Genomic DNA, 11,961 nt, shown 5'->3' with positions numbered 1-11,961 from the left:
AATCTTGGGGAGAGGCACGCAGGAGATTTATATAAACATACATAAATTTGTAGTTTAGTAATTTGCTAATTTGTTGCGAAAATATACTAATTTTACTAAAGTGTATTGTGTTTGATAAATATGTGATGATGAATAGGTTAATTGCCTGTCCTTGGACGAAAATAAAAAAGTAAAATAAAAAAAAAATTCGGATGAGCGAATTTAAAACAATTTGAACATAAAGCATTCAAAAAAGTATTAAAAAATTGGGATGCTATCACGAGTTTCGAACTTGCGACCTCTTATTTGGCAACCAGGACACACAGCAAGAAAGTTAAACGTGGGTATTGATATATAAGTAACGCGTACACGTAAGAAAATGTACAGATTAAGCTTATATCATTATTAAAATTCGTCCCTCCCCTCGTTATCAATGATTTCACCTTAAAATACATGTAGTACTGCAAGATATGGATTGTGATGTCTCCTTGACCAATACTTCACGCGGCCTGGCTTTATATTTATTAAATTATTTGGAGCATGAAAAGTTTAAGTTCAAACTGCAAAATCAGGTAACATATGAGCATAGGTTTCATTGCCTTTTCTGGAAACAGTTGCATTTGTAATCTGTGAAAATATGATACACTGCAACAGCAAAAGCTGATAGATTACCACCTTTTTGACAGTGGATATAACTAAATATACATTTACAGTACAATGTAACTATTTCTAAAGACAGGCGCTAAGGTCGATCTAAATGTCCGCCCGAGTCCCCATTATAGTTACATCTCAAAATCGAATTTAAATGCCCGAGGGGTGGTGGACGTGTTGGTTGGGTGGCGTGTGAATCGTCCTAAGATTGTTGTGTGAGTATGCACTGCAGTAACGACCTCCTTATATTAATATTACCTGTTTTCAATATTGCAAGTCACATACATAAACCTGAACCGACACAGACCAGCATGGACATTTATAATAGATTACAGTTTTGGGAGAACTGAGTCCCGTAAGGTTTTAATTCTGAGCTTGGTCAGTACTAAACAAAACTGATGAGTACTGCAATCCTTCTATCTCTAATTTTTTTTGTAGTACCCACACACCCATCTTAAGCTAAAGAGTTCACAGTTTCCCAACATATTCCATTCAACGAAATTTTTGTGTACTCGATTAATACGCTTTATTTTAAACTGATGGACTTAAACTGAAAAATCCATGTGCTGCATAAAGGGGGAGTTTGTATGTCTGTTCTAACCGCCCTATTTATTGTGTGAGTAAATGATTAAATATTATCACTTTAAAATATGATTTTTGATATCTCTTTTGGTAAATTCGCTCATAAACAATGCATGTGCAATTAATACGGCAATTGTGTCGGCATAATTATGTTTCACATTTGTCTTAATTAATTTTTAAAGAAAACATTCTTAATTAATTTTTAAAGTATTCTATTTTATATGTTTATTGATTACAAACATTGGCTGAATTGTTTTTCTTACAGACAGAATTGTAGTGGTTATTCTAGCCATAGCATATGTTTACCTTCAGAAAGCAAACATATGGCCATTTCTAGTTATCATATTGAACATAGTGATAACACAAAACAAGAAAGTTCTGTTTTGAAATTTATACATAAAAATATGCATGTGGGAAAGTTCATACTTGTAATTAAAAGACATAAGTTTTAAAAATATTATAAATAGTGTATGGTATGTTAACAGACACACTAAGTAATATAATCATGTAAATCGGTTTCATTTAGCAAAACTAAATCTTAATTTTCATAGCTTTCTTTCCTCGAGACATGCATATCGCAACATAAATTATGCTAGAAATGATATAATACGACTTTGTATCTGACGAAAGTGCATAATGTTTATTGACAGACTGGCCCTTCTGGCAATTGTTAGATAATATTGCAAGTGTTTGTCAAACCACAATGTTGGGCCACCTGGTCTATGGGCAGATCCAAATTTTTGACCCAGTCCGTCATGCAAAGTGTTCGCTGTGATAAGCTAAACTTCAAATATCGTGTTATCGATAGTTCTATGTTTGATTAACATGGCCTTTGCCCGTTATCTGTAATCAGACATGTATATCGTCCGTGTATTGCTACATACCCGGTAACACAGTATGTTCATCAAAGTAATCAATGAAACTGAGTCGGTGTTGTATGAAAATGCATGACAATATAATTCTAGCTATAGTCGCAAAAAGTGTTTTGTTGCTCCTCATTATTTCCTGCCATTTCCGACTTACAGAAGGCAAATGCAGCAAGACCGGAATATGCTCATGCCAAACAGAAGATGGAGGGAAACTAGATCTACATCCAATTTCCAAAACCGACGGCACACCACAGTGAGTAGAGCTTTCAGCTGATGCTTCTAATGAATACATTTCCTTTATAACCTAAATACTCGTATTCTACATGTACTTCTGTTTTGTTAGAGACTAAAAATCGCATTTTCCCCTTTATTCGGGGTACGAAATTATTCAATTGTACACACGCCTCACGGGTGTGTATGACTGTCTTTAAAATTATCTTTACAAAGTCTATTTGAAAAGTAATGACTAGAGAAGATGCTTGTTTATTGGTAAATATAACAATTGATCTTGCTAATTTCATTTATACATTCTGAATTCAAATTTTCAGAACATAATTATTTTGTTTATTTTGTTTACCTTGAAGCTATACTATTACAACAATACAAATGCATACAAAGTAGAACGTCAAGCTCAACAGTAATTCCGTACGACAACGACATAAGGCATCACCAAACGACAAGTTCGAACTTATACAGCAAGGGATCTGTTTTTAACTAAAACATTTTTAGAAGACATTTTGTCATAATCATCTCAAAATTTGTGAAATAGACAATAACTGTGAAATTGCTTTGCAAAAATAATCTCAAAGAATAAAAATATAATATTTAAAAAACCCACTTTCTGTATGTTTTCATTACTATAAGGCATTAATAAAATTAGAATACATGCATGCCTTCGGTAGCTTTTGGAGTTTTCTCCAAATGAATATGCCAAAAATGCATGCCACTATGAGTTGCCGTTTATACACAAACGTTATCTTTCCACCAAAATGTAAAATGCGCGTACAACTTTCATAGTAGTAACCTATCGCTCATACTGCTTTGAACAGCACAATAGTTTGAGCATATGGGCAGTTCAGAATCCCCGACGTCACCCCCAGTTATTTCTTTCTTTCTTTGTATCACATCCTAATCAAACTTGTACTTATCGCACACCAAAGTCTAATTCTTGACTCGTGTACGTATAACATGCACGCCATACTACAGCAACAAGATATACATAAACTTCTATCATGGAAGAATTCTAATCGAACTTTGATTGTATTTCCCCCATCTCATTGGAATCTTGGATCTGAATCAATGAAACATACTTTGTCTTCTGCTTAGTAACAATATAAACGAACACTGATCGCTATGATGAGTACAAGTACTTACTTTACACCTATATACCTTGTGCTGGCTAGTAGTATAGTATACAACCAGATACTTTCTCGCCGAATAAACTAATTCTTGCACCCATGCACCCATAATAATAAAGAAATTAGGAAATAATAATACTCCACAATAAATAGTGGAAATTGCACAAAAATGACATTAAAATTCACGCAGAGGTTTTGAAAAGTCTAATAAAGTGCTAAAGGTTTTATTTCAGCCCAAGCGCCATACAATTTGAAAAATTCTCAGAAACAAACTTTGACAACTCAGAAATAAACAACTAGTCCACAACCTCAAACCCAACCGGATACACCACGACATTTTAAAATACTAGTATGTAGTTAGACGCTATAACGACCTATAAACCCAACCGGATACACCACGACATTTTAAAATACTAGTATGTAGTTAGACGCTATAACGACCTATAAACCCAACCGGATACACCACGACATTTTAAAATACTAGTATGTAGTTAGACGCTATAACGACCTATAAACCCAACCGGATACACCACGACATTTTACAATACTAGTATGTAGTTAGACGCTATAACGACCTATAAACCCAACCGGATACACCACGACATTTTAAATTACTAGCATGTAGTTAGACGCTATAACGACCTATAAACCCAACCGGATACACCACGACATTTTAAATTACTAGCATGTAGTTAGACGCTATAACGACCTATAAACCCAACCGGATACACCACGACATTTTAAAATACTAGTATGTAGTTAGACGCTATAACGACCTATAAACCCAACCGGATACACCACGACATTTTAAATTACTAGTATGTAGTTAGACGCTATAACGACCTATAAACCCAACCGGATACACCACGACATTTTACAATACTAGTATGTAGTTAGACGCTATAACGACCTATAAACCCAACCGGATACACCACGACATTTTACAATACTAGTATGTAGTTAGACGCTATAACGACCTATAAACCCAACCGGATACACCACGACATTTTAAAATACTAGTATGTAGTTAGACGCTATAACGACCTATAAACCCAACCAGATACACCACGACATTTTAAAATACTAGTATGTAGTTAGACGCTATAACGACCTATAAACCCAACCGGATACACCACGACATTTTAAATTACTAGTATGTAGTTAGACGCTATAACGACCTATAAACCCAACCGGATACACCACGACATTTTAAAATACTAGTATGTAGTTAGACGCTATAACGACCTATAAACCCAACCGGATACACCACGACATTTTAAAATACTAGTATGTAGTTAGACGCTATAACGACCTATAAACCCAACCGGATACACCACAACATTTTAAAATACTAGTATGTAGTTAGACGCTATAACGACCTATAAACCCAACCGGATACACCACGACATTTTAAAATACTAGTATGTAGTTAGACGCTATAACGACCTATAAACCCAACCGGATACACCACGACATTTTACAATACTAGTATGTAATTAGACGCTATAACGACCTATAAACCCAACCGGATACACCACGACATTTTGAATACTAGTATGTAGTTAGACGCTATAACGACCTATAAACCGGATACACCACGACATTTTGAATACTAGTATGTAGTTAGACGCTATAACGACCTATAAACCCAACCGGATACACCACGACATTTTAAATACTAGTATGTAGTTAGACGCTATAACGACCTATAAACCCAACCAGATACACCACGACATTTTAAAATACTAGTATGTAGTTAGACGCTATAACGACCTATAAACCCAACCGGATACACCACGACATTTTAAAATACTAGTATGTAGTTAGACGCTATAACGACCTATAAACCCAACCGGATACACCACGACATTTTAAATTACTAGTATGTAGTTAGACGCTATAACGACCTATAAACCCTCAGCTTGATAAACAACATTTTCAAAATTCAAAACCAGCCAACAAACAACAAAGTATAAACTAAAATGTTTAAACAATAAAACGTTAAAATAAAACGAACTATATATAAAACGTTGTACGTACAAAAGCATGATTTAATTAAGGTATTGCTATCTGTGATAAACAAACAAACAAATGTACATTAAATTTAGATTCAGAACTTAGATTAAACTGTGCAATTGGTGGCATGTTTTAGTTTCGTTAAATAGTTATTTGCTAATGCAATCTATTGTTATATCATATATACAAAATCTAAAACATTTAATTTAGGAAACAAATCTGATATAAACACCGACGTGGTAACCAATACTATATCAGCAGCTGATAAACAGATTTTAGCAATCTGACAAAGGATAGACGATGAAATCATAATAATGGAGTGAAGACAAGAGAATGTTGATAATAATTTGTAGACATGTATGGAGTGAGTAAAAAAGGTGAAAATATTGCAAACATCAAGGCAACAGATTACGATTAAAAGGCGTATATCATAAAACAAATACACAATCGTCCATTATCAATAAATACACAATCGTCCATTATCAATAAATACACAATCGTCCATTATCAATAAATACACAATCGTCCATTATCAATAAATACACAATCGTTTATTACCAAGAAATACACAATCGTCCATTATCAACAAATAAACAATCGCTTATTAATATTATATGAGCTTATGCAATTTAAGTTTTCACCAGTTTGTAAAATTAGAAAGACAATCCTAATTAACAAAATGGCATTATCAGCCAGTAAATAAATAATTTTTAACACCTAATGTAAAGTCTCCTTATTACGTATGCCATTGATAGCAAACTCAAATGAATAGTTATCAATACTTTACATATTTAAAAGAATGACTCTCTTTCAAAACTTGTTAATGTTATATATGTAACCATATATTGTAACAATTCTTACACCTTTCCTTACAGTTGTTTGTTTTACATTTTCCCAGTTGGTAGTCTTCTCAAAAACTTTTGTAACAATATTGTCAATATTGTTTCAAAAGTTATTTCTAAATCTCTTTAATAAACAGCAATTTGTGTCCCATTTTTTGCAAACATTTCAAATATCTCCATAGCCTTTGATTTTTCCTTTACTTATATAATTTTTATTTTCTGACAAATTTGAACGTCTATACTCTAATTTGTGAATATACAGTTGCAGTAGAATTTACATAATCGCCTAGCTCTCTTTCTTCTTCTAGAGAAAATAGTCAGTTTACAGTTGCTTCTGAAAATAATCTCTATAAAGCTTCTAGGTTTTTGATTCATTCTCGAGATCAATTTTTAAATTATTAAAGCTATTAAGCAATATGCTGAGTCATTTTGCAATTTCGTCAACTCTATTTCATCACAACGTTTTACGTCCCGTCGTTCTGGAACTTCTGGCTCTAATGTCTGCTTTCTTTAAATGTTATCCCCTCCGTGTTTTAACTGATGGTTTCCATTTTTGTTTCCTTCTGTTTTCAAGCCTTGATGTTTTCAACCAAATGTATTGACCATTTCGGTTCGGATTACGTGTCTCTGCATTCAGTGTAAGTTGATAACATTTAAACGAATACATTTTAAAAAGTAACAGAGATAAGGGAAAGCGCATTAATCAAAAGGACATAAAATAATGCCAAATAGACAGGGTGTGGTTCTTGGCGAAGCTAAGAGGAGTAATGACAGCAAGGTCGTAAAGTGTACTGCATATTACGTAATAGATGCTCTTTTTTAACAGTAAGTGTAACAATTGTCGCTGAAACATATACGTCTCTACTCACATTGTTAAATATCTGTAAAAATGGAATTAATTAGGCAATTTTTTCAACCTAAGATCTCACCAATTAATAATATCGCATTTTTTTTAAGCATTCACTATTTAATTTATTCTTTTGTTTCTTTCACGTGGAATTAGTTCCTTTTTAAACCTGTTCACGCTAACTTTCATATACATTGTTTTTGACAAGCGGAGAACATTTTGTTTGCTGTTCTTGATAAGGAAAAATGTAACAAGATCTATATGTACAATGATGTGATACAAATGACGTAACTCATAATTAATGCCGTCAAAGTCATAAAAAGTAGATGTATTGTAGGCTTTTAAGACGGCAGTTACTATTATGAGCAAACTCTTTCTCAAGCCATGACTTTATCCTTTCTGCACACGTGCGTGGACTGCTCCGGTGGCATAAGTGGTCAGATGCGGGAGGTCATGGATTCGAAGCCCAGCCGAATCATACCAAAGACTTATAAAAATGGTACTAGCATCATTCTCCCTTGACGCTCAGCATTTCAAGGTTAGTGTTGGATCTGGGTGGTCTGGTGTCAGGATAATGTGAATGGATGGGACATGATGCTACATGTCTGCAGCATGATGCCCCAGTTATTGACATCACTATAAACTGCTGCACTGCAGACATCGTAGCGATATGACTGAACATATTATTTTTAAACCTACGTTAAAAATCCAAATCATACACACACATTTACACACACAGACACACATACAGATACATGTGTGGTTTTCCACATGGGAACAAAAAGTATTCGTGTGCATCCGCGACCATTTACTTCATTTTTGCAATGCGAAAATCAATTGTCTGTGTCGGTTATGTCTCTGCGCTCGCGCTGCGGTTAGAATCTGTGAAAATGCCTTATTATAGTCATAACATGTATATTGTTTGTAGTGGTTTGTCGAGTTAAATAATCACAACATTCTCATGACGACCAAATATTATTGGCTACTAGTGTCTTTGACGACAAGCAAAACAGAGTAAGTTGTCACGACTAAAAAGCTGAGAAAATTATAGTCAAGACCAAAGGATGCATACATCATTGGTAGATAAGCTGTTCAATGTATCGTATAAAGTCCGAAGTTTAAAATTCCAGATATTAGCAGATCACAGTACGTTGTATTCAACGTTCTTCCTCAAATCGCAGTTACATTTGTAAAAACGTCTGAAGGATTAGAAGACTGTAACTTGGAATATTTATCTACACGTGCCTCTGATATAATGGCTATGTTTTTTCCTCACAATCTGAGAATTACATTTACACGGCCAAAATATCAGAGAGAATGTACGTGGTTAATAGGATTGTATTATACCGGAATATTTGTCTACAGGATGATAACATTACTTCTTATGTAATGATTCTTTATATGACCAATAAGGCAGAGAATCCTGGAAAGTATTTTAATTCCATAATATACAAATATGTTGATTGCTTTTGAAGGATTACCCAGTATATATTATTGACAAGCGTATAAAACGAAGTACTAGTTAACAGAACCAACAAAATGTTTCTTTGAAGAGCAAGAAAACATACGGCATTCGGTAGTGTTAGTTGTAGCAATTTGTCCTCTTATCATACTGATAGATTTGATCGATGAGGGCACATAATAGCTACAGTTCGACAAGGATTATACCTGCCAATAATCCAAAAAGAAAAGAAACTTTAAATGCACACACATAAGTATATATATATATATATATATATATATATATATATATATATATATATATATATATATATATATATATATATATATATATATATATATATTGATCTGTATGTGTGTGTGAATGTGTTGAGGAAACTTCTCTATGAACCTGATAATTTCTTTTATAAAGTTTCAAATATTTCAGATTGAAATAGATAAACTTGAAATAATTTCCTTATATGGCTTTATTTCATGTTACAAATTGCATAAAGAGAATACTTAATATATGAACGTTTGATTTTGTTCTCATGAACTGTCCAACATTTATGTCCATTAATACATCCACTAGAACATAGACGTTTAAGAGATCATAATATCAATGTAATTGATCTTGATGATAGATTGGACAATAATTAGAATTACTCATTAGTGTTCACCAGGAAACAAAGACTTTGATTCCCCCCCAAAAAATAAAAATGAAAATAGATAAGGCAAAGAACCTAGCAAGTTAGCATTCAGCGGTAAACATTATGAAATATCTATGTTCTTTATAGTGCAAAACTTCAATAGTACTGTAAAAAATCTTAAGAGTGTTACAGTTATTGGGCTCTTTATTGAAAATATAAACTGTACATGGAAAATTGTTTGAAAAAACCAACTTTGTTCCCAGGGCCGTCGTAAAATTTTCATGGGCGTGTCTTTAAGTAATATACTAAATATCTCTTGTCATCAGAACTATGTCGTTCTACTTTAATGTAAGTAAATGAAGGACCAAATTAAAGCAATTTTAGTTTGATTTATTGTTAGGTAAAACACAATATTTGCACATTTACAATGGTAGCTTTTTATTTTCTGGTTCCTTTCATACATGCTTTTCATCTTTACGACTTCTGAAATCATAGTGGTTTCTTGTCAGGTCACACAGTTCTTTTACTGGTGCATCATGCAATCCATCCTTAAAATGGCCTAGTATATATTCACAAACAATGTAAATTTTCAAATCGTTTATGTCTTGTTTATTTTTATTGCAGATAGATTGATGATCATCAGTGTTTATATTTGCTAAACTTATGTTTGTTTTTATTTTTTGGGATAATTTCTTGCTGGATTTATAATACATTCTATGACATAAAAATAATGTCCCTATTTTGAACTCTATTATAGGCTTCTCTTCTCTTTTACCCATAATGGGAACTTTATATATGAATTTCCACTTATTGTCTTATATTTATCTAGTATATGTAGTACTACAAAATTTGGGGCGACAAAAACACCCAATGTATATTATAATTTACTTCTTGGCAAAACTTGGTTTCTTGCATATCAAACATACTTTGAAGTTCACCTCCGTTTGATTTTTGTTCATAATGTTTATTTTACATGTTCTGCGATATCAGTCTAAATGAGTAAAATCTGTTTTCTTCTTTTCAGACTTTAGTCTATAGATATGGCTAGAATCTTACTTGACCAAATTCTCTAATTTGTGTAATTCCTATTTTTCAATCCTTATGGCTTAACTTCTTCAAAATTTAAAAACAATTGGCATTTACTTTCATCATCTCGATCTTTAAATCTATATTTTTATAATTGCCCACTAAAATGAGTTCCGGAGCTTTCTGGCGATATTATTAGTTTAAGTTTATCCAATAATTATGTTTATTTCTCTTTTTATTCTATGATGAGTTAGAAGTGGTTGAAATTCTCTTCGTTTGGATTTTGGTATTTTGTGGTGTGTCAGGTAATTAAATGTTGAATCAATTATTATGGTACCATTAGTTTCAGTTCAACTTTTAGTGTCAAAGTTACTTCGTTGATGATCGAACAAGAAAACCCCAATTTAGTGTTTTTCTTCACATTTGCAAGTACATCTTTAGTGGAATGTGTTTCGACTTCCCGTTTGGTCAATATTCATGTTTTGACTACAGCTGAAGCATGCAAATATCAGTATTTGTTAGATACAATATCTTATATGTGAATATAATATTAGTTCAAGGACACATCTCTCTCTCTCTCTCTCTCTCTCTCTCTCTCTCTCTCTCTATATATATATATATATATATATATATATATATATATATATATATATATATATATATATATATATATATATCCTTTATATCATTCATGTATTTATATTGTTTCGCAGTTTCATTTATTAGCTCTATTTCATATCTGCCAGCGTTTTTATTACCTCTGATCTCTTTTTAATTGTCTTGCAAAAGTCGATGTGATGCGTTAGTCTGATAGTTTCAAAGAATGTTTAATGTAAGGTTATGGTTCTGGCCGTCATTGCAGAGAGGATTCTATGCTGTCTTGGAATATCGCTTCAATTGATTTCTTTAGGTAACCTCCATTGGAATCCCCATCCGAAACGAAAGGTTATGAGCTCTCGATATTATTCAAACTGAATCACCTATAATCTAAATCAGATTCAAGCCATTCACTAGCAACGTTCATACAGCAGGTGTGCTCAGTTAATATAAGGCGTATTCTTCGACAAGCCTGTGACGGGTACATTTTACTGAACTGTGATCAGATATTCAATACATCATCTATCTGACCTTAAACCATGTTAAAGTGTTTAAAAAGGTACCTTATTTCAACTGCACTACACCACATAAATTAATTCAAGTTATTCTTGATCGATAATACACATTATTTCCATTTTTTATATAGTTTGAATACACTAGTCTAAAATGTCTTAGCTTCATAGGTGAAATATGCTGTTTATTGTGGATTTTATGCTGAATTCAAATATGACAATTAAAACAACTGATTGGCTACTGATTCCAAGATATTTAAGTTATTAGATTTTACGTCTATGTATATTTTGTAGATAGTAGAGTTGTAATCATAAATTGTAAACCAAAGTCTTTTCATGTGTTTACGGTTGCTTTACATAATAATATTTCACCTGTCTTGCTTGTGTAACACTTAAAAAAACAGCAAAAGGGTCAAATAAATAAAATTTATTATGAAACAATAGACAAAAAACTAATATATACATAGCTTAGTCCTTATTCAGCGTGTACTCGGCGCTTCTTGTCTTGTCTCTTGTACGCATCTCTTGTCACTGTCCAGCAAAAGTTTGCGCATTGATGGGCTCCATGTTCCCTGATAGCGTTTCTGCATTG

General features: G+C 32.8%; 1 protein-coding gene across 2 annotated transcripts in view; it reads left to right on the top strand.

Moving 5' to 3' along the window:
* Window positions 1-2,081: 2,081 nt before the first annotated feature.
* Window positions 2,082-11,961, top strand: part of LOC149779488 (cation-dependent mannose-6-phosphate receptor-like) — a 30,661-nt gene continuing 20,781 nt past the window's right edge. The window contains exon 1 of one of the 2 annotated variants that reach the window (XM_089938635.1): window positions 2,082-2,334. In XM_089938635.1, coding sequence (XP_089794761.1) covers window positions 2,129-2,334 — 206 coding nt within the window. In that variant the 5' untranslated portion in view covers window positions 2,082-2,128. Of the gene's footprint in view, window positions 2,335-7,335; window positions 7,683-11,961 lie in introns of those variants that run through there. The other variant, XM_089938636.1, reaches the window with a different exon arrangement.

The sequence above is a fragment of the Sinohyriopsis cumingii genome, chromosome 17 (assembly GCF_028554795.1).
Source record: "Sinohyriopsis cumingii isolate HCF-2022 chromosome 17, ASM2855479v2, whole genome shotgun sequence".
Lineage (NCBI taxonomy): Eukaryota > Metazoa > Mollusca > Bivalvia > Unionida > Unionidae > Sinohyriopsis > Sinohyriopsis cumingii.
The sequence above is the reverse complement of the archived record's forward strand: the minus strand, read 5'-3'. Positions and strand labels throughout refer to the sequence as shown.